Source organism: Lycorma delicatula, chromosome 11, assembly GCF_047948215.1.
Source record: "Lycorma delicatula isolate Av1 chromosome 11, ASM4794821v1, whole genome shotgun sequence".
NCBI classification, from domain to species: Eukaryota; Metazoa; Arthropoda; class Insecta; order Hemiptera; family Fulgoridae; genus Lycorma; species Lycorma delicatula.
The window spans coordinates 67,676,944-67,700,101 of NC_134465.1; the positions used below are offsets into that span (position 1 = coordinate 67,676,944).

Sequence of the window (23,158 nt, forward strand, 5' to 3'; positions counted from 1 at the left end):
CTGCAGTTGTATGATGAGATACTTTTCAAGGGTCTGAATTTGAAATATATCGTATAAGACGTAAAACTGCTCTTTCTGATTTTACAATTGGCATTATATGGAGGGATAAAATATGATAATCAAATAAAATGGACTCTTGAATTAGTTTAAGTATGTTCAAGTAAATTACAGTTCTTAAAAATTGAAAATGAGAAACATATTTTTTATTGAAATATTTAACTTGCAATCTCCTTTTTTATAGCAGCATTTCGTTAATTTCTTTTTCAATTTATTTGTTTTATTTCAATGTATTTTTTCTCTCTTCATATTAAATGCCTTGTCCTTAAAAGAAATTAGCAAATATAATGTTAACCTTTATTATTATTGTACTGTTAATTCCACTCGTGAACACTAATCAATCCATTATTTCAAAATCCTGGAAGAATGAGTTTGAGAATGAGCAATCTGCTTCTTTTGTTCCCAATATTTTTTCATATAGTTTTTCATTCGTAGAGACCTGACTGCCCGCATTTCTTCTGTGTAACTATATTGTACATTTTTCTTCTTTTTTTAGGATAAGAAACCTTAATTTCTTTTTTAGGTTTATGTTAACCTTTATTAATTTTAATGTGAACATATTTTAGTCTGGAATTAATTAGAGGATTACCTTTTATTTCTAAAATTATGACATTTCTGATAACTTCATCATTTTCCTTGGAAATCTGTTACCATGTTATATAAAATTACAATGTTTATGAAGAAAAGGCAAAGTTTTGTAGAATAACACATCTATTTTTAAAATTCAGGTATTTTATTACTTTTCATTGTATATGTTAGATTACAATTAAAAATGACGTATATTAGATCATCTGTGTAGTAGTGTACACAGATGATATTGGTATTATAAAAATATTTATGTTTTGTAATAAAATCGATCTGTTTTAAACTTTATTGAATTGAAAAATATATATAACTATAAGCTCATTTATTCAGCATTGAAAAAATATGTTAACCATTATTTTCTTGTGATATATCACATTTATTTCTTCAAACATAATAACGTAGTTATGTGGTTTAATTTTTTTTTTTATGTATTGTAGGTTGGGTGCAACCAGACCCCGGCAGTATAACTGATTTACCAGCTTATACAAAAGAGACTGATTTAAATTTATTAACGGAGCGTTTTAATGCTTATATCAATATGTCTTCCCAGCCATTGAATTTATCTTTGAGATTAGATACGACTCAAGTAAGGGATCTTAAATTTAAAGCCGCTGTCAAATTAACGTGGCCACGTTTAATTCATAACAGTAAAGATCACATTAGATTTCCATTGACGCAAGTCGGTAATTTTACTGTAGAAGATATTGTTATTATTAATCCAGCAACAAGACATTCGGTTTTAATACAGATTGTTTTAGAAACTAGTTATCCTATGGCAAGTGGAATTATTAATAATATACCAGATAGGTAAGTGAATCTTTTTTAACTAGTATTGATATAGGATAATGCCTGTATTCTTTACAAGTGCTAGTTGTATTTCACAGTTTTTATGAGAAGATTTCATTTCATTATGCTTTCTTTGATAAATTATTTTATTTATCTGTTGCATGTCCGGGACAGTTTATTCCTTTTCAAGGCAAAACATTTATAATATACTACATCTCTAAGAATTCAGTGTGTCATGTATAATTTATTTTTATTTTTTATTAATATTATTTTGTAGGAAAATGTTTTCTAAACCAATAAGTTTTCTGAAAAAAAAATTGTTTATTTTCTAATATAATAGAGATTTGCTTAAAAGAACATTGTCATTTCTCTGGTATTCATTTTTAGTGTTATCCTATTTTAATATTTTGGTGTATATTTAAAAAAACATAAATTTGGGTAAATGAAATATCCATTTTTATTGTTTTCTATTACACTACAACTGTAAGGTAAAGTTTTGTTTCTAATAAGGTCAAATTGGCATGTATAAATCTTTTATCTTTGTGTAAAGAAATGAAAGAAAACAAAACTTTCTGTATCGTACCTTTTTTTAGCAAAATCATTTTACATGTACCAAGATAACAGGTAAAATTAAAATTTTACCTCTCTCTGCAGTAGCATTAAAATTAGAATTCTACTGAAGGTTGAAAAATGAATAATCATATAACTATTATGTCGTGATAATAACCAATAACAACTTTGAAATCTGTAAACATATGGAGATAGTTTTATATGTTGTAGCCAAATTGATTATGCTCCTATGAAGATCAGTATGGCATATATCATCATAGATTAATTGTTTTTAAATTTGAACTAAATTTATTTCTTAAGTAAATAATTTATTTATTAGCTGCAATCATAATTTGTGATTAACTTTTAGATTTTACGCTTTATTTTTAATTACCAAATTGTATTAAGTGTCAGATTCGTATAAACTTGTGTTTTTAAAGAAATAATAGCTTTCCAAAAAAGTATCATAAATGACATTTCTGATTGTTGATGATCAAAATTTTTTTCTGAAATTACTTCCTAAGTTGAAAATAAATATAAGCCATATTTTTACAACTAGGTAATTAATTTTTTTCAATTTTATAGATCTAAAATTATTAGTGAAATAGTGTTTTTCAATACATTTTTGTTAAGCTATTTTGTTTTAAATGAATATTATGATGTGAAACTAGTTACAGAAATAATTTTTTACCTCAGTTTCACATAAATTTGATAAAATACTGAATTCAAGTAACATTTTTTATTTGTAATTTTTACATAAACCTTAGTCTGAATTGATTGTATAACGTTCTTCCTTACTATGCTTCTTTATAATAATCACTTTATATAGTATGGGGATTGATTGTCATTTTTATTTTTATTTTTTTTTTTACTATTGTACTTGAAAATTTTAAATTTTACATAATGTAAAATATAGTGTTCCATTTATATTTTAGAAGTAGAACCTGCATCCCACTTTTTTTCTCTGAAGCACAGTGTGAGGGTCAGTTATAATAATTAAACAAACATTTTTAGTGAAGGAAATGCTTAATGTAGGCAATTGGAACACTTTTGTGTTTTGATTAATATTAATGTAAACATAACCTTTTTAAGTACAAAAAAGTCTTAGTTACGATGACGTGTCTGCTTGAAGAAAGTGCTTTTGAAGAACAGCATTCTGTGATCCAATTTTTACTTTCGGAAAGTGTACAACCATCAGAAATATTCTTTTGTATGAACAAATAATACAGCAGTAATTACATGAACTGTGTAAGTTTTTACACATAGGTGAAAAAGTTTAAAAGTGGCCACAAAAGCACGACTGATGAGCATCACTTCGGGCTTCTGGTAACAGATTCGACCTGGGAGTTAATTCTCATTTTGATTGATTCACTTATCCAAGAAGACCGACGACTTACAGTTGAACAAATTGCTGAAAAATGTAGAGTAATTGTTAGCACAACTCATTCCATCATTTAAAGCAAACTGAACTACTGTAAGACTTGTACAAGGTGGGTTTCCATAGAGCTTGCCTTTCATTGTAACTCAAAGATTTCGCATTTGCATCGAACTCAAAAATCATTTCAATAACAAAGGTGAAATAAGCAATTCGACAGGGTTAAAATCTTGTCCATTTTTGGACAGGATTTTAATCTGTAATGAAACTTGGATACATCATTTTGAGCCGGAGTCCAAGCATCAAAGCACACAGTGGAAACACCCTGAACCGCCTGTCCGTAAGAAATTCAAAACGAAACCATCAGTTGATGAGGTCCCATATTTTGTAATGCCCATGGTCTGATTTCGTGTGATTATTTGGAGGAGCAACACACTATCAACAGCCTATACTACTCAGCCATGATTGAGAACAAAGTCAAGCTTGCGTTGAAGAGGAAATTTTAAGATGACAGAGAAAAAGTCTGCGGTGCTTCTTCTTCAAGACAACACTCAACTCATACAGCACAACTGACACTGGAAACTATTGTCAAAGTGGGTTGGGAGCTCCTACCTCATCCTCCTTACCGCCCTGACCTTGCACCTTTGGATTTTTATCTGTTTGATTCGATGAAAGAAGCTTTGTTTGGCATCAAGGTAAAATGACAACGAAGAGGTAAAGAAAAAAGTACAAAACTGGCTTTGAGATCAAGGTAAAGAAATCTTTACTGAGGGAATAAAAAGACTTGTAAAACGATGGGTAGTTGGTTGGTGCAGAGTAGTTGGTGGGGATTACATGGAAAAGTATACAAAAATATTGTATTTATTTAATTAACAATTTTTTCTGTACAGCCATTTGTCTGTTTAATTATTGAATGATTCTTATATCAGGATGGATAAACACTGTGATTTACCTCTTAATTATTGCCTCTATTGTTTTCCTTGTTATATACAAATTCTCCAGTTGACCAGACTACCATGATTTACCTGTTGGCAGATTCTCCTTCTTCACCAGAAATCTCTTTTTGTTATCCTTGATTTGTTGTTCCCCATTATATTGTCTCTCCATACTGAGAATATTAAGACTTAAAGAGCTAGTACACCCTTTTAGTATCTGATGGATAGAGACAAGAAGAGCCTCTTTGTTTCTTCTCTGGTGGTTGAGCAATTAGCCAATAGTTAAAAGTACATAATATCTTTGATTAGTTAACTCATCTATTTGTGTTACACCCTGTTATAATTTCATGTTTTGTTTTTTTACATTCTGTTAACAGATTAAGACCAGTGTGTACAGATTGCTCTGGTACAAATGCCGATGAATTTTTCATTGTAATGAAAGATGAGGAAGAAGAAGAATTGCCGTTAAATTCTCAGATGTCTTTATCATCATCATCAACATCGCCTACATCACCACATGCATCATTAATATTATCGAAAAATTATATTTCATTTTTATTATCTCCTGCTTCTAATGTTACATTAACACTAGGATTTTTACCAACATCTGCACAACAAAGTTCTGCACTTCTTTTTATAAGGTATACTCTCTGCCTCTTTTTTTTTTCAGGGATATATTAATGAATCTGATCTAACTAACTACGTGTAACACATTACAGACTTAAAAAATACAATTATAATAAAATACAGTCCACTAATTTTACACAATTATCCTTGAATGTTATTTGGAATTATTTGTACTATAATTTTAATATTTGGTTAAATAAGTTTTAAATTCAGCTAGAGTATTTTTAGCAGTAACTTTAAATTACATTGATTTTAATCCTTTGAGAATGGAAAACCCACTTGGCCTAGAAAGATACAAATTCTTTCCTCATAACAACTGCATACAAGTGTATAAATGATTTCTACAGATGCAATAAAGCTTTGTCTATGTTTTGATAACTTTTTTTTTCATCCTTTGATTCTGTTGTATACTATTCAGAAATATTTTATTTAGTTTTCAGTTTGTTTTCATTGAATTTTTATATTTCTGTATGGTGGAAAATTATATTTTTAATTTCTTACCCAGTTAGCAGTTTTATAATGAATTTTTTTCTTGCTTTTTGTACATTTAAACAGTTTCTCTATTACTACTTGGTTTTATTTACTGTGTAATTATATATTTTCTACAATGAAAGAAAAGACAACATTTTATTTCATTTATCAGTTAATATTGTATATTAAAAAGAAAAGAAAATTATAATTATTGATCACATCATTATTCTACATTACTAGCTGTAATTAATTTGAGCTTCATTAAAAATAAACAAAAAATATATATATTAACAGTAGAAGTGAAGAAAGTAATTATTTTGCTAATTAACTGCATAAATTAGGATTTCATTATTTTCTTCTGCATCCTATAGGGTTTATAATTGCTATTAGAATAAAACTTACTGGTTAATAAAATTATTTGCTTAAGGTTTTATGAAACATTGATCAGCTCATGGATAAAAGCCATTCTTTTTTTTTCTTAGGGCTTACTGTAAATTTATTGTATTAATGTTTGTAAATGAAAATTCATCATAGATTTCAAAGTACGACGAAAGATTGCCTACCACATTATCTGCTTGTCTGTGTCTAACTTGCAGTGTAACTCTTGTTGTTATTAATATCATGAATATTACCAATTATCAAATCTCTTACAAATGTCATTAAGATTTTGTTTAAACATTTAGATTTATCATCTGTAAAATTAGGTATTGTACAGTTCCTGTTATTTGAATTCCATTAGTCTGAATCGCTTTGCAATGAGATAGTGAATTTTTTTTATGAAAAAATTAGTTATAGAAATGATCAGTTAAATTACACTGATAAACATCATTTTTGTTACCTAACATGCAATATATGATTTTAATCTGTTTTTTGATGCTGAAAACGAATGTAAAGTCAGAATCTTTCTATCATCCACCATTTTTGAAAGATTTTTAAATTTTAATTAAAGGATTTTTTTTCAACATATATTTCTCATTTGAAGGTCCTATATTGTATTTTGTTAGCTCATTTTTTATTGTTTAACTTTGTTAATATAATTTTTAAGTTATAAGTAAACAATACTAAACAAATAATTAAATTATATCATAGTCACATATTATGACATCATATCTAATACTGAAGAGAGCCTTTATGGACAATATTAATCATGTATGTGCAGGTCAAAACAGTAGCTGAAAACACAGCTGTGTTGTTGTATTAAGTACTGGATTTAGAATGAATTAATTTTGTTCAGTCTTATTGCTGACTTAAGTTTGTCATAATGCCTTGAAATTGTGTAAATGATGTGGATGCCTTTTGTTATGTATGTGGTGAGTTTACCATAAAATCAAATAGTAAAACATTACACTTTTAATTAAAAAAGCATATCATTTGTACTTTCAATGTAAAATTTGTGATCAGTATAAGACGTGGGCTCCTTATATAGCATACTCTAATTTTTCTGTATATTTAAGAGGATGGCTGAAAGATACACAGAAGGCGTACCTATTTGGTGTACCTATGGTTTGGCGTGAACCAAAGGATCGTGTAACCAATTGTTACTTTTATTTAACCAAGTGTATCTAGAATTTCTAAAAAATCTATACTGTAAAATATCCTTCATTATTGCAATCTGCAATCAGGTCTGTACCTCAAAGTGAAATTATTCTAGTTCCTGAGCCATCTGTGAATGTATGATTTAAAGCAGCGATGAAGAATGAGACAGTATTGAAGAAGACAACAATGATTTTGATTTTGAATTATCTTCCAATAAGCCACATCTGATCTCACTAGGTGAATTAAATGACTTGGTTAGGGATTTAAATTTATCAGAAAATCAAACTGAACTGTTAGGATCAAGACTGCAAAGTTGGAATTTATTTACAAAAAATACAAAAATTTCAGGCTTTCGAAGCCTGCAAAAACAACTTTCTCAGTACTTTATTGATGAAAATAATTTGGTTTATTGCACAAATATTGATGAGCTTATGTTGCACTTAGGACAAGTTCATAAACCTAAGGACTGGTACCTTTTCATAGATTCATCCAAGTATAGTTTAAAAGTGGTTCTACTACACAAGGTAACAAATATCCTTCGATACCAGTTGCTTATGGTATTAATTTGAAAGAGATATACAATGTAATGAAAGTCGTTCTTGAAATAAATTATAAAAAACATAGCTGGAACAAATGTGGTGAATTGAAAGTTATAGCTATTTTGTTAGGCGTGCAGTTAAGGCTATACTAAGTACATGTGTTTTCTTTGCAAATGGGACAACTGAGCTAGGGATAAACATTATTTTACCAAAGAGTGGAAGAAACGAGACAACTTAACTCCAAATGGAAAAAATATTATTCATGAGCCTTTATTTAGTTGAACCCAAAAAAATATTTTTACCCCCCTCTCCATATCCAGTTTGGACTAATGAAAAATTTTGTAAAAGCAATGAAGAAGGATATTCCTGGATTTTTGTACATCTGGCAGAAATTTCCGAATTTAATTAAAGGAAAAATTAAAGAAGGAAAATTTGTTGGGCCTCAAATAAGAGAGTTAGTCAAAGATGATATATTTACCACAATGTTAAATAATGTAAAAAGTGTAGCTTGGGCTTCATGTAAAGACGTTTGCAAAAGTTTTCTTGGAAAACAAAAATCCGAAAATTACTGCCATATTGTTAATCAACTTCTTAATTTATACAGAGCTATGGGATGTAATATGTCTGAAAATACATTTCCTCCACTCACATCTGGATTTTTTCCCGGACAACCTCGGAGGCATAAATGACGAACACGGTGAATGTTTCCACCAAGACATTTCAGGGGTGGAAAGGCGCTATAAAGGGAGGGAATATTAACATGCTAGCCAATTACTGTTGGAAATTAATTCGGGATGTGCTTGAAGCTATTAATAAAAGAAAAACATGAGCAAAATCTTTCTCAATTATAAATGAAAAATTATAAATTTTTTGACAGATTTTAACTACATTTTACCTTAATTTTTTTTTAAGCGTACGTAATTAATTTAAAACTAACTTGTTTTTACAGATCTGTAATTACACAAAAAAGCAATTGAAGAAATGGTATCATACTTAAAGAAACATTAAACTTTTTTTTTTGGTCTATCAGTGTTATTTATATAAAATTTATAATTCCCTAATGATTGTAAAAAACAATTTACAAGAAAACAATTAAATATACAATAATTCACAACATAAATTATTAAATTTATAATAATAAATAATTAAATTTATGAGAAACAATTATGAAGTACAAGAAACACAAGTCACGAGTTGCTTTCTCTGAAAATGAAGATGTTTGCAGACAGTCTGGTGATGTATAAAGTAAATTAATTGCTTATAGAGCTGACCATTCAAGAATAAAGGTGTAAATTGATTGCAAATTTTTATGATTTTGAATACGCAGCAGACAGTAATATTTTCAACAATTATTTAAAGATAATGGAATGAAACAGACTTGTCAATAAAGAAATAGGAAATTTGATTATTAAACAAGAGGATATAGCATTTTAATCTTCAACAGCTAAATATTTACTGACCTAAGGTCAAACATTTTGACAGCTTGTACTTGCCTGTTATTTATACCTTGTATTACAGGAAGAATTAGAGGAAGCATGGTTTGAAAGTAGCCTATCTGATGGATGTTTGTAACTATCAGACAGGAAACTGACAGGAAAGGCAAACTCACTTCAAGATCAAACCAAGGATACATTCTCCCTATAAATCTCAGAATCCTAAAATGGAGAACCTGGCGGAGTCAGAGTCTACCTACCAGAGTCATCAGAGAAATTGAAGTACAAGAGGAATAACCTTTCCCAGAAGATAGCTAAGGCTTCTTAAGGTGCCAGTGACATATTTTTACTCTGATCTGAGAAGAAGCTTATTTCTGAAAAATAATTTTATGTTCCAACACAAATTCTTTTCTTTTTAGGAATTAAAGAGCAACCTAGGAACAGGTTAAGAGTCCCTAAAGCTATGATCTTGCCCTGGATCTCTTTTAAGATTGTGTGAAACCAATTGAACTCTAAGCAATTTAGCCAAATCCCTCACTTGAAGTGGACAAAGTATGTCAAAATTGTTATGATTGACGTAGTTTGCAATTCATCTTCATAGAATAAATACAATAATTTTTTAGTGTATGATTATCTATGGATTTGTATTAATTTCTGTACTATTTGTTTTATTTGTTTTTTTTTTCCAGAAATAATTTGACAGTATTAGAGTTAGTACAGTTATCTGGTATAGGAGCATATGCTCAATTCAAATTTGGTAATCGTAAGCCAGGTTCCTCAACTCCACTTCTATTTGAACTGGCAGAAAAACATTTAAGAGACTGTGAAAGTGAGTATAATTTTTTAATTTATTATTTATGCAGTGAGAGAGAAAGACATGTATATATATAATTAATTTATTTAAATTAACTTTTTGTGCCCATATCTCCTCTGTACATAAATTATAGCTAATCATAAAATATAATATTTTTTCAGCCACTCCATTTCACAAGAAGTGAAATAATTAGTAAAGTACTGTATTAACATGTAGATAACATGTTATAAGAACATTTTAAATTTAAAAATAAAAGATTTTATTGATCAAACAAATATTGTTATATAGAATTTATTGCATTATATTTTATTTTAATGTGTAAATGTAAAGAAAGAAGAAAAAATTTAAAGAAAACATTACTGAGGATGGGCTATGCCTGAAAACACTATAATGAGCAAACAAAAGTAAAAGTAAGAATGTTCTTTAATTCTGTACTTTGTGGAGTGGCTGAAAAAATATTATTTTATATGAATAGCTAATATATATATATATATATTTCAAATACTTAGAAACATAAAAATTACTTTTTTTTTAAATTCATGAAACTTAAATTCAGTAATGCAAGTACATAATATAATTTTAATATTATATATAATTCTTTCAACAGAATAATTAATCAATTGAGAGGAATCTGTTATCATATAAAAAGGATTTTAATTAACTTTTTTTAACTTATAAAATACTATGTATCATTTGGACTAATCTGTTTTAAGTTACTTCCATTTACTTTGATGTTTTGAAATATTTGTTGTATAAACTTAATTATGGATATTGTCTTTATTTTTAAAGTTAAGAAATTCTATATTTATATATAAACTTGGAACTACTTACTAAATGGTAAAAATATGACTATTATTGTTTTGTTTCTTATTCAGTTTAATTCTGTAATTTTTTTTTTTTAATTTTAAAAGCTTTGTTTAGACATCCTTATAAAAATATTGCATCTTATTCTTTAATATAACAGATAAAACTGTTACAGTATTTGTTTAATATATTGTAACTGTTTTACTACTCAAGCCATTGATTGACATTTATATCCCATGATATGTATTTTTCAGTAACATTATCTTCAAACTTATGGTGCAATCTCCATTTTGTTGTAATTCATATAGTTTGTTTTTTATATTTAATAAAAAACTTACTTGAATTTTTGATAAACTTGCCTGACAAACAAGTGAATAAAAGCTTTTACTTCATCATTTGCATGTACAAGATATTGTTCATGTTCATTTAAACTGTTTATCAATTCATTGATGAAAAAGAGACATAAATGTGTCAAAATTTTATAGTTAAATCTGCTTTACAGTCACCTTCTTATACAGGGCGTTTCATAATGTTCTTAGGAGTTTCAGTACAAAAAAAAATATTTCACTTACATAAATGAAAGTTGTACAAAGTGATGCAGGGACTCAAGCAGTTTTTGTTAAAACCATAAATGTTCAATGCGTGCTCCTCTGGTGACATGAGACACATCAACATGAAAGTCTAGCTCTTGCCAAACTCGTAACATATCATTTTCAATAGAGTTGATTGCACTGATTATGCGATCCTTTAGCTCAGCGATATCGTGCGACATTGGTGGGATAAACACCTTATCTTTCACGTAACCCCAAAGAAAGAAATCACTTGGCGTGAGGTCTGATGATCTTGGTGGCCACAGCATAATGTGTTGGTCTTCTTCAGACGCATATTCTATTCAGCGCCAAGGTAATGTTGTGTTAAGGTACTGTTGAACCTCATTATGAAAACGGGCAGGACAACCATCTTGCTGGAAAATGAAGTCGTTGAGTAGCTGAGGCATAATCCATAATTGTAACATATCCAGGTATATCATGCCGGTTACTGTCGTTTCCATAAAAAAACAGCCCATACACTGCCTCACAAGAGATCGCACAAAAAACATTTACTTTTAGAGAATCCCGAATGTGTTCCATATAAGCGTGTGGGTTTTCAGTTCTCCAAACTCGCACGTTATGATGGTTTACTTTACTGCTAATATGGAAAGTAGCTTCATCGTTGAAGATTATCTTGTTTAGAAAACCTTCATCTAACAACATCTTTTCCTGTAACTGTAAACAAAAATTGAGCCTACGTGTTTTATCTCCATCAGAAAGACGCTGGATTAATTGAAGATGGTACGGTTTGCATAATAAACGTTTATGGAAAACTCTCCACACTTGTTTTCGGAATTCATAGTTCTCTGTCTGCAGCAGCAGTTGATTTTGACGGGCTGCAAATGAAACTTGCAGACACACGTTCGACATTGACTTCTGAGGTTGATGGACGACCAGTTGATTTTTGCTTGCACAAGCAACCAGTTTCACTGAATTGTTTATACTGTGCACGAATTGAATTGTCATTTGGTGGCTCCTTATCAATTTCAACCAAAACGCACATTGCACAGAAATTACTGACTTTGACAAGTGAAATTCTAACACACAAAACTACTTCTTGCTTCCTGTGCAGCCATTTTCTCTACTGTCGACGCCTAGCAAGCAAATGGTTTACTAACTGCCTAGTATATGTGGAAAACCTATTTGAAGTACTCTTTCGTACAGTACTTGTTTTATTTTTATGAGTGAAATAGTTTTTTGTTAATGAATTTTCAAAACTCCGAAGAACATTATGAAACGCTCTGTATTTGTTGTGTATGTTTAATACGAGGGTCATTCAAATATAAATCTGAATTTTGCCACATGGATTGAGGAAAAGCAGTGAATGTGGTGGGGTGCTGCAGGTAGTTAGTTAGATATGTGTAGAGGAGAGCAACCAGCCAGCCACCACCGTAGGTCATTTTCCCATATCTTTAGCAAAGTATCCGAGCAGGAAGTACCATTGTCTGTTACACAACAAATTATAATCCAGTTTCTCATAAACAAAGGTATCAGATCTGAAAATTTTGAGTCTATTCCAGGCACAGTTTGGAGATGGCTATCCTGTCAAAAACTTAAATGTTTGATTTAGCCAAAAGATTTCAAAGTAGCCTTGATGTAATGGTGAACAAAAGTCACTAACATCGTCTGTGGACCAACTTCAGTGATGACAATATTCAAGCTGTTCATGACTTTGTGGAACATAACCATTGCCGAAATTGCATCAGTGGTCAGTGTTGTCAGACACTTTTGGATACAGCTAAAAAATGCTGGCAAGGTAGGTCGCATGTCTTCTCACTGAGGCACATAGAAATGTCTGGAAAAACATCTGACAGCAGCTTCTGAATCACTTTGAGGAAGAAGGAGAGGCATTTTTAGATTATATTGTGACCTGTGATGAAATGTGGGTTCATTTCTACACCCCAGAAAGAAAGAGAACAAGTATGGAGTGGTGGTAAAGGCAGGAGGAGTCGCAGATCAAGACCAAGAAACACTTGTTATCTGAAAAAGTTCTGATAACTGTGTTTTTTGACTCAAAAAGTGTGCTGCTGATTGATTTCCTGTATAAACAAAGGACGGTAAATGCAGCATAGTACTGCCAGTTGTTGGATGATGTCATGGCTGCTTACTGCAACAAACAACACTGGCAACTAATCTGCAACATCCTCCACGACAATGTTTAGCCGCATACAACAGCTAAGATTTTATTTCGTACAGTGTCCTTAATTTCCTTCATCTATTTTAACGTTATTTATGCTTTTTCAGTTTTTCCTTTAAATTATTTTTCTTTTTGCATATTCCATATAAATAAACCAATAAATCTCAGGTTAGAATTTTTAAAAAGATATTTTTTTTTAGTTAAAATTTACTCAGAATATTTTCCTTTCTGCCAGATGTTTACTTTGAAACATTCAGTCTTATTTTAGCACAGGTTTATTTTTATTATTTAATTCTGATTATTATTATGTTTTCAATTGAGTTGATTTTTTTTTTTCTAATAGGAGAAAAACATCGTAAATATCCAGCACCTAATCTTACAGTGAAACGATCATTCACTGCACGTAACACTGGCGCTCTTCCTATTACAATACATGGTTTCCATATAAGTGGTTTACCTTGTGAAGGATATGGTTTCCGTGTCTTAAATTGTGAACCGTTTTATCTTCCACCAAATACAACTCGAAAGGTATTCTGTTTACTTATCTATTTTAATTTTAAAAATTATATGATCATTGTGATATAATTTCTAATCTTCAATATAATATTTTTTTAATTATAATTATAACTTAATTTAACAACTTGGTTACAAATTGGGAATATTTCATTTACAGTAATTAGGTTAGTAGTATTAATATTATTAAAAAATAGTTAACTTGTTCATTTGCTAGCATTGTCTGTATATAATGTTGTATTGTAAACCTTAATCTTTTTCTTAAATACTGACATCACTACTCATATACTAGAAACTGTTTTAATTTAGTAAAATGAGAAGGAGCTGTTGCACCACATACAGCTGTTAAATTTTTAACTAAAGTTGAATTATCAAGTGTCATTCTAAGAGTGCACTTGTAAAAACATTCTGAACTGTACATTAATGGTCATTGTTGCCTTCTAACTATTCCCCTTGCTGGTGTTCTCCTGTACATGGATTTTTGAAACAGATCTGGAACTCTTTTTCTGGGATGCTCTTAAGTTCCTTTATCATATTCATGTGGGTCATTACTGATAAGTGTAAATTTTCAGTATTTTACTTTTGCTACCATTAACATAGTGCCTATGAATAATTTTAATTTTTAATTATTCAGTTGTTCCTTTTTCAATTATTTCTTATCCTAATTACATTAGTGTTTTCTAGCGTTTATTTTCACACAATATTATATCACAATGTCCTTTAATTGTAAAATTTTCAGTTAAACAATTTTAATAAAAACTTATTTATCTATAAGAATATAAACTATTATTTTACAATATTTAATTTGCTATATAATTTGTTCCAGTTAGTTAAAAACAAAAAAGGGTCACTAGCTAAAAACTAATAACAAAAAATTAAATGTTACTAATAGTGCTTATTATTGTTAAATTTCATCATAGATAAATATAAAAAATTAAGTTAAAAACGTTTTTTTATTCAACTTGGACTGAGAGCTCAGTCCAATCAGAGCTCAGTCTTTTAGTTTCCTGTTGAAAAATAGTTATTTTGAAGGAGAAAGTTTGTTGATTATGTTATAAATAGTGTATCAGGCTTTAGCAAATCTTTATGATTTAGGGTATATAGACCAAAAAACACATACATATATGCATGTGCATACATATGTATGTAACAGGTGTTTTTTTTTTTTTTTTAGAGTGATAGAACTTTTGATAGAGATAGTCGTCATTGTTTTGTTTTGATGACATTTTGTATTGTCATTTCAGCTCGGTGAGCATTGACAAATGATAATGGAAAAACTGATGCCACAACATCATTTACAAATTGTGGAAATATATTTCCAAAATTAAAGTTCTGTTCGTCATATGTATAGAGCATTTCGTAATTTTTATCGTGTACATAATCGTCGATTAGAGCAATTTATTCATTGAACTGTTGATATATTTCGATAAACATTTACTTCATTCAATGAAAAGCCAACAACAAAACAAAAATCTGTATGTACAGATAAAAATATAGGTTCTGTCAGTGGTAGTGTTGAAGAAGATCTGAATGTGCTTATTTGTCACCATTCTCAACGACTTGGACTTGGTCCATCCACTACATGGAAAATTATTTATAAAAATCTTGGTCTACTTCCATACAAGATGAAATTGGTGCAAGAACTGAAGCCGCAAGACCATAATAAGCGTCGTTCGTTTGGTGAATAGTGTCTAAATCAATTATAAACTGATCCACTTTTTTTATCATTTTGTTTAGTGACGAAGCTCATTTCTGGTTAAATAGTTATGTCAGTGAGCACAATTACTGTATATAGAGTAAGACCAATCCTCAGGAAATTTAAGGGTCTCCATTGCATCCTGAAAAATGTACTGTATATTGTGGGTTACATGCTGAGGCATTGTCGATCCTTATTTCTTTAAAAATGAGGCCAGAGCGCATGTTACTGTCAATCATGACTTTATACATCAATGATTATTTGTTTCCAAATATACTTGACATCGACCTGCAACAGTTTTGGTTTAAACAGGATAGTGCCACACCTCATACTGCTACCGAAATAGTCAATCTATTGAAACAACAATTTAGTGACAAAACTATTTCACAAAATGGTTCAGTGAATTGGCGTCCCAAGAGCATGTGACCTAACGCCAATGGATTATTTTCCTTGGGGATAGTGAAGTCTCTGGTTTATGCTGATCAACCAGCAACAATTGATGCTTTGGAAGTAAACATAACTCGTGTTATTTACGAAATACATCCCCAATTACTTGAAAAAGTGGTTCAAAATTGGGCTGATCAAATCGATTCATCAAAGCTAGTCGTGTTTGACATATGCCAGAAATTATTTTCAAAAATTATTCAGAAAGTTATCTTTCGGATAAAAACAAAATTGGCTTAAAACTTACATTTTTATGTGTTTTATTTCAATTCAAAGTTCTATCACTCCAAAAAAAAAACACCCATTATATGTCGTACTGCATTTTGCCTTATATATCAGGATTGACCAAACTGATTTTCTTCAAATTTGGCTTAAATATTTCAGTATATGAATCATTGATCACGTTAATTTTTTTTTTTTAATTCGTTACGTGGTGAGGGGCATATAGTGAAAACCTGATTTAGATTTTTTTCAGAAGTGTTTTAGAGAAAACTTTATAAAAGTAAATTTGTTACCTACAATGCATGTATAAATAATCGAAAAAAAGGTTTTTCAAAAAATCAACCTCCACTTTTTAAAATTGAAATTATGTTTTTTTTTTTTGCTTATCTCTCTTAGGTTTAAATATTTTTCAAAAAGATTTTGAAGGTTTGTACTTCATACACAGAGTTATCCAAAAATGTTTACAGTTTTTTTTATATTATATACTCACCTAAAATGTAGAAATGCTTTTTTAAATGTTCTTTTTTTATTTTAGCCTTCATTGAAGAGGATATTAGATTTAGATAAAATTAAATTTATTCCCCACCTCTAAAAAATATAAATTCTTTTTTTTATTGGCTCGTACTTTTTTAATTTTTACTAGTAACAGTTGGGAAAGTCATGCAACACTTTTTTGTGTACAGTAATTTTTGTTTATTATTATCTCTTATTTATAGCTATTTTTAATTAGTTCATTTAACCTACTAATGATAACTGTTCAGCAATTGAAATATGCAGAAAGTTATGTAATTTGTATGTTTTGTAAACTATTATTATAATTAATTAATCATAATCAGTAAAATCTTTAAAATAATATTTATGTTTATTTTTATTTTGAATGTATTAAATATTCAAGGAATTAAAATTTGTTATTTCAGTTTTAATCCATTTCATTAAATTATTTTAAATTTAATGTATTAAATTTTTATTTTTTTATTTTAATTAAGATTCATGTTTTTGTAATTCCTTGATACATACTCCCACTTTATCTAGAACTTTATGAAGTAAAACAGAATTCAGTAAAAAAAAAATTATAATACATCAATTCATCTAAAATAAACATTAGTTTTTTTTACTCTAGATTTATTTACAAAACTAGATAATGAAACAAAATTGATGCATATAGTTACACTATCATTTATCTACATAAAAGATATTTCCTTTTTAAAACAGGTTGATATTGCATTCACACCAGATTTTACGCTAGCTAGAGTCCAGCGTACATTAAGTATATGGATGAGTAACGAACCGAATACAGCAGCGAATTATACTCTGGTTGCTACACTACCACCATATCTTTTAGCGACATGTTCAAGCGTTTTAGCTCGACCTACATGGGAACCGTTATTATATTATAGTGCAGTTACATTTATGGTATTCCTGTTGGTTTGCGTTTTAGCTGCTGCTTTCTTAGAATCAGATAGAGTATTAAAACATGCATTACTTGCAATGTCGCAGGACACATCAGTACAACCAGTATTGGATTTAAGGTAACAGTGTAACAGTTTTATTTTATGATAACAAATTTTAAATCACTCTTTCTTAGGAAAGTTTCTGTTTAGTTTTTTCAATTTTCCTTTCAGCTTTTTGGGTTTGGATTAACCATGTTTATCAAGATTATGATAAAAAACTTCTGATAAAATTTACATGACCATGGCTATCCATTTTTTACTTTAGTGTATGTATCATATTTGCTGAAATACGTTTTTGCATTATTTAGTTCCTAACCATCTACCAACATGAACATGGTGAATGGTAGTATGGTTTCTTCCTTTTATCTGGAAATTTGTGAGTGAGAATCCTGATTAAGCTTGTATTTTTCATATGATATAAAATTCATCTGTTTAAAAAATTTTAAGTTGGTTTCAACCTGTTGTTTTAGGAGGAAATGAATGAATAAATATATATATTTGCTTGCAACTGGCAGAGTTTACATGGATGTAAAATTATATATTCAAATTTACTTTGTATTAGCTGTACATGGAAGGTGTGTGTTTTACACCAGGTGAACATTTTATCATGCATATCATAGTTATATCATGTTATTTAATGTAGAAACAAAGTGAGATACAGACATAAAATGATATGTTGACTTACAATACCTGCTTACTTTAGGCATTGGAAGTTTCCATCCTATGTTTTAAGGCAGGTGTAAGCCCATTTGTTCGTGTAAGTCACCATGTATAAGAGCATACAGTTGATGGACATGATCTCTGTTGTAATATCCCATTTCAGGTCTTAATTGGTACATGTATTCTAACTGCATACTGTTTTTGAGATCACAATAGGCAATTGGCAGGGAATGGTTGGGCTCAACCGTTTAATAAAATACATCAGTATATATTATACAAACTGATATTTAATACAAATATCATTGTAATTAAAGGTTTACTAACCTTTTTCATTATATGCAGGAGTAAAATTGGGCGATTAACTGTAAAAAAAATTAGGGTTTCAGAAAAAAGCAGTATATTTTGAATGTGTCACAAAATTAGAATGTTTTCAACTTACCTTGCAATGTGTCTAATTAATTAGCCTAAAGATAATAAAACCTTTCTAGTTTTATTTGTTTTATACCCATGAGTTTTTATTAAAATCCAGTTATAAGATATGCAGATATTAATGCTATTTGAAGTTGAACATTATTAATAGTTTTGTTTGTAATTCTAGGTTAGTGGCTGCTGGATTTAATCCATCGTTATCTAACAGTAATAACTGGAGTGGAGGTGGAAATTGTGAACAGCAGGTAAATTGATCTTTTTATTGTGTATATATATGTCAGGGCTAGGAACGGGGGGAATGGTGTGATGACCAGAATCGTCACAAGGTGGGTGTCTTCCCTTACAGGGGTTGGAATGTGTATATGTATATACGTGTGTGTATGTATGTGTGTGTGTGTGTGTGTGTGTTTGCAGTTAGATGAAATGATCATTAAAATTATGTACAACATCATTATGTATGATCTTATGATGTTACAATCATTTTGTATTTGACCGGTTGAAAAAGGCACTGTTAGGTAGGTAGAAAGTATTGATATTAAAATCAGGAGTTGTTTGAAATCATCATCAGTTGTATTAAAAATTAGATGATTTATGAAATCATTACTGTGTAAAATAGGTTCAAAAAGTTCCCAAAATTGTTTCATACTGTTTAAATAGCAATTGTAATAACGAAATTATTGATTTGTTTTTGCAGCACCCATGATCATCACAATTTAGTCACATTACCTGTTTCTCATACAACAATAGTTAAGCTGTTTGCCTTATTATTATGTATGTTTCAGTAAAAAAATATCAACAAATGTACAGTCCACAATATAAAATTCTGTATTTTCTACACAAATTAGGTCAGATAATGAACGCTTCTTAAACAAAAATATTAGGAATCAGCAATGAAGAAAACAGCAATTTACAATCAGCATAACTGTCTTAGTGCTGTTTGTATTAGTGTTGAAGATGATATTTGTATTGGACACCTACAAGGGTCATTCAGCAATTAAACAGACAAACATTTTTAGTGAAAGAAACACTTAATGCAGACAATTGAAATTTTTGTAAATGTTGGTTGGCAACCTTGCAAAGAGTGTTACTCAGCTGTTCGATTAATAGTTACATAAACATAACCTCTAAAGTCGTATTTATGATGGCGTGTCCACTCAAAGAAAGTACTTTTAAAGAACAGGATTCTGTGATTACAGTTTTACTTTTGGAAAGTGTACAACCTTCAGAAATATTCTCTTGGATTAACAAACAATATGGTAGTAGTTGTATGAACCGTGTAAGTTTTTATGTGTAGTTGGAAAAGTTTAAAAGTAGATGCAAAAGCATGACTGATGAGCACCGTCAAGGCATCCAGTAATAGTATTGACCTTGGCGTTAGATATCCTAATATTCTGAATATTGATTTAGTTATCCATGAAGACCAATGACTTACAGTTGAATAAATTGCTGAAAAATGTCTAGTAAGTGTTGGCATAACTCATTCTACCATTCAAAACAAACTGAACTACTATAAGACTTGTGCAAGGTGTGTTCCCAGAGAGTTTACCTTTTATCACAAAGCTGAGAGATTTCACATTTCCACTGAACTCAAAAATCGTTTCAGTAACAGAGGTGATGCATTTTTGGACAGGATTTTAACCTGTGATGAAACTTGGATATATCATTTTAAGCCACAGTCAAAGCATGCAGTGGAAACACTGAATCGCCTGTCCATAAGAAAATTCAAAATGCAACCATCAGCTGGTAAGGTCATGTTAACTATGTTTTGGAGTGCTTATCTGATTCTCTGTAATTATTTGAAGGAGCAACGCACTATCAATAGCCTGTACTACTCAGTTGTGATTGAGAACAAAGACAAGCCTGTATTGAAGACGAAATGTCCAGGATGGCAGAGAAAATGTATGCGGTGCTTCTTCTTCAAGACAACACTCGACCTCATATGGCACAACTGAGCTGGGAAACTATTCACCATAGAGGATGAGGTTGGGACCTCCTACCTCATCCTCCTTACAGCCCTGACCTAGCCCTTCAGATTTTTATCTGTTTGGTCCAATGGAAGAAGCTTTGCATGACATCAAGTTCAATGACCGCAAAGAGGTAAAGAAAAAAGTACAAAACTGCCCTCGAGATCAAGGTAAAGAATTCTTTGCTGAGGGGTTAAGAAGACTCATAAAAAGATGGGACAAGTGCATAGAAGTTGGTGGGGATTACTTGGAAAAGTAGCCAAAAAATTGTATTTATTTAATAAAACATTTTTGCTGTACAGTTATTAGTCTGTTTAATTATTGAATGACCCTTGTACCTACCTTAACAAATGAAGAAGATATCAAACTTGTTGAATATAATAAAAGAAAAACTGTCAAGGAAACAGCATCAATATTTGGGATATCAGTTGTTCAGGATCAAAATTTTCTGAGTAAGATCATAACAGGAGATGAGACATGCTGTTTTTTATATGATCCATAGACAAAACACCAGCCATCTGTGTGTGAATTACATTATTTTTGCAATCATAAAAACTTAATTTGTGGATAGAATGGTAGGAAAAACTATGTCAGAAGTTTATTTTTGATTCACAAGGTATTGTTCTCATTCCTGTTGAGGGTAGGCAGTGAACAAGAAAATTAATGTTGATGTTGTTTGTTAATTACAGGATTTAGTTAGAAGAAAGTATCCTAAAAAATGGGAAAGCAAAGAATTGTATTATTTGCATAGCAATACACCAACACATTCATTTATGCGCTTCAAAGAGTTACTCTGGCATGGCACAATATAACAACTGTAAACCATCCACTTTACTCTCCTGACCAGCTGATTTTTACTTGTTAATGCTTGAAAATGCTCTTAAGGGAAAAAGATACAAAAACACTGATGTTGTGTTGGCCAATGTAATGAAACAGCTGAGGACATTATCTCAATGATTACCACAAACATTACAAACTACTTAATTGATATTGAAAAAAGTGGTGACTACTGAAGGAAATTGCTTCAAAGGAAATATACTCTAAAACATTTTCTTGCAAGCAGTTTTTGAAAAATAAACGAAATCTGGGAACTTTTTAAATCTAGCTTGTATAAAACTTTCTGTTGTCAGTTTCACATATAACCATTGAAATTCCCAGCATATAAGTCCAGTTTTATTTTAAAATGGAAAAGAAATCTGCTATCTAATTAAAATTATAATGAGATTCTTATTAATGCTAATACTTATTGTTTATTTTGTCGCCTACAAAGGCAGCAGAATTAGGCTCATCTCAATAGCATTCATTCCTGATGGCATATTTAATCTAATTTTGTTTTATTCACTCTTGGATGAATAAACACTTGTTATTTTGTTGGATGTTCCATGTAACATTGAGAACAGCCACAAGGTTGCCTTTTTTTATTTTTATTTGTCTAAAGTAGATCAGATCTTATGGTTCAATTTAGTGTTATCTTACTAAATGATTTTATTTATCAGTTTATTATTATATTTTATAATTATTTAAAGGTTTTGGTTCAATAAAGTGAAAAGTCTGGTTAACATATTTGGCCAGAATTGTATAATAATGTAATAATATAAGAAACTGCTTTGTGTTAAAAAAAATAATAACTGTTTTCAGTTGTTTATCTGTAGATAAACAACTTTGTTAGTGTTTTCTTAGAATTATTTTAGTTCCTCTGTCATTTAATAACTTGCTTTCATTTTTTTTTAGTTAAAAGTGAGCGATTCTGACTTATCTTCTGTTAAAAAGAAGTTATCATCTAGTAATAATAATAGCGGTTCAACAGGTACTGTTACTAAACGGAACAGTGAAAGTTATCAACAGTCATCAGAATCTTTGAACAATAGTAGCTGTACCAATGTTAATTTAATTAATTCGACATTAACGAATAACGTTAACAATGATTTATCACAAAATTCTTTACCATTAACTTCATCTCAACAACGAAGAGGTTCCTGGTCGAGTTTACTTAATAACAGGTAAAACATTATTATTTTATTAAATTTATAATCGGATTTTGATGTTTGATTACAGTATGTAATCAATTTTGATTTTCTTGGTTGTTATAGAACAATTGGAAAATATCAGTCACAAATTTCTCTTATTCGGGTATTTATGTAGTTAAAAGATTTTAATCATCTCAGGTTTCAAGATATTAAAACCATTTTAAGAAAATTTTCTAGATCCTTTAATAACTAACATTTTTTATAAAAATGGATCAAAGAGAGAAAATTAAAAGGGAAAAATTAAAATCTAAAAACTTTGTTTAATTAATTTTATTATCATCAGATTTATAAACAGAATCATTTCTAAACAACCTAATAATTATTTCACCTTAAAAATTATTCTTTCAAATGACCATCTCTTGGAAGAATGCATTCTCACTAATGTTTAAGTTATCTATCAATACATCATTGTTGTAGAATTTACTTAATATTTTTGAAGTTTTTTTTTTATTTATATTTTCGATGTCTTCTTTACTTCATCTATTTCTTGTAATTTTACTACTGAAGGTCTGCA

General features: G+C 29.8%; 1 protein-coding gene across 1 annotated transcript in view; it reads left to right on the forward strand.

The window, feature by feature from the left end:
- Positions 1 to 23,158, forward strand: part of Tmem131 (Transmembrane protein 131) — a 125,486-nt gene that overhangs the window by 66,182 nt on the left and 36,146 nt on the right. Inside the window, exons 13-19 of the mRNA XM_075379066.1 lie at positions 1,080 to 1,449; positions 4,665 to 4,928; positions 9,583 to 9,722; positions 13,582 to 13,766; positions 17,326 to 17,642; positions 18,823 to 18,898; positions 22,349 to 22,617. Coding sequence (XP_075235181.1) covers positions 1,080 to 1,449; positions 4,665 to 4,928; positions 9,583 to 9,722; positions 13,582 to 13,766; positions 17,326 to 17,642; positions 18,823 to 18,898; positions 22,349 to 22,617 — 1,621 coding nt within the window. The remainder of the gene's footprint in view (positions 1 to 1,079; positions 1,450 to 4,664; positions 4,929 to 9,582; positions 9,723 to 13,581; positions 13,767 to 17,325; positions 17,643 to 18,822; positions 18,899 to 22,348; positions 22,618 to 23,158) is intronic.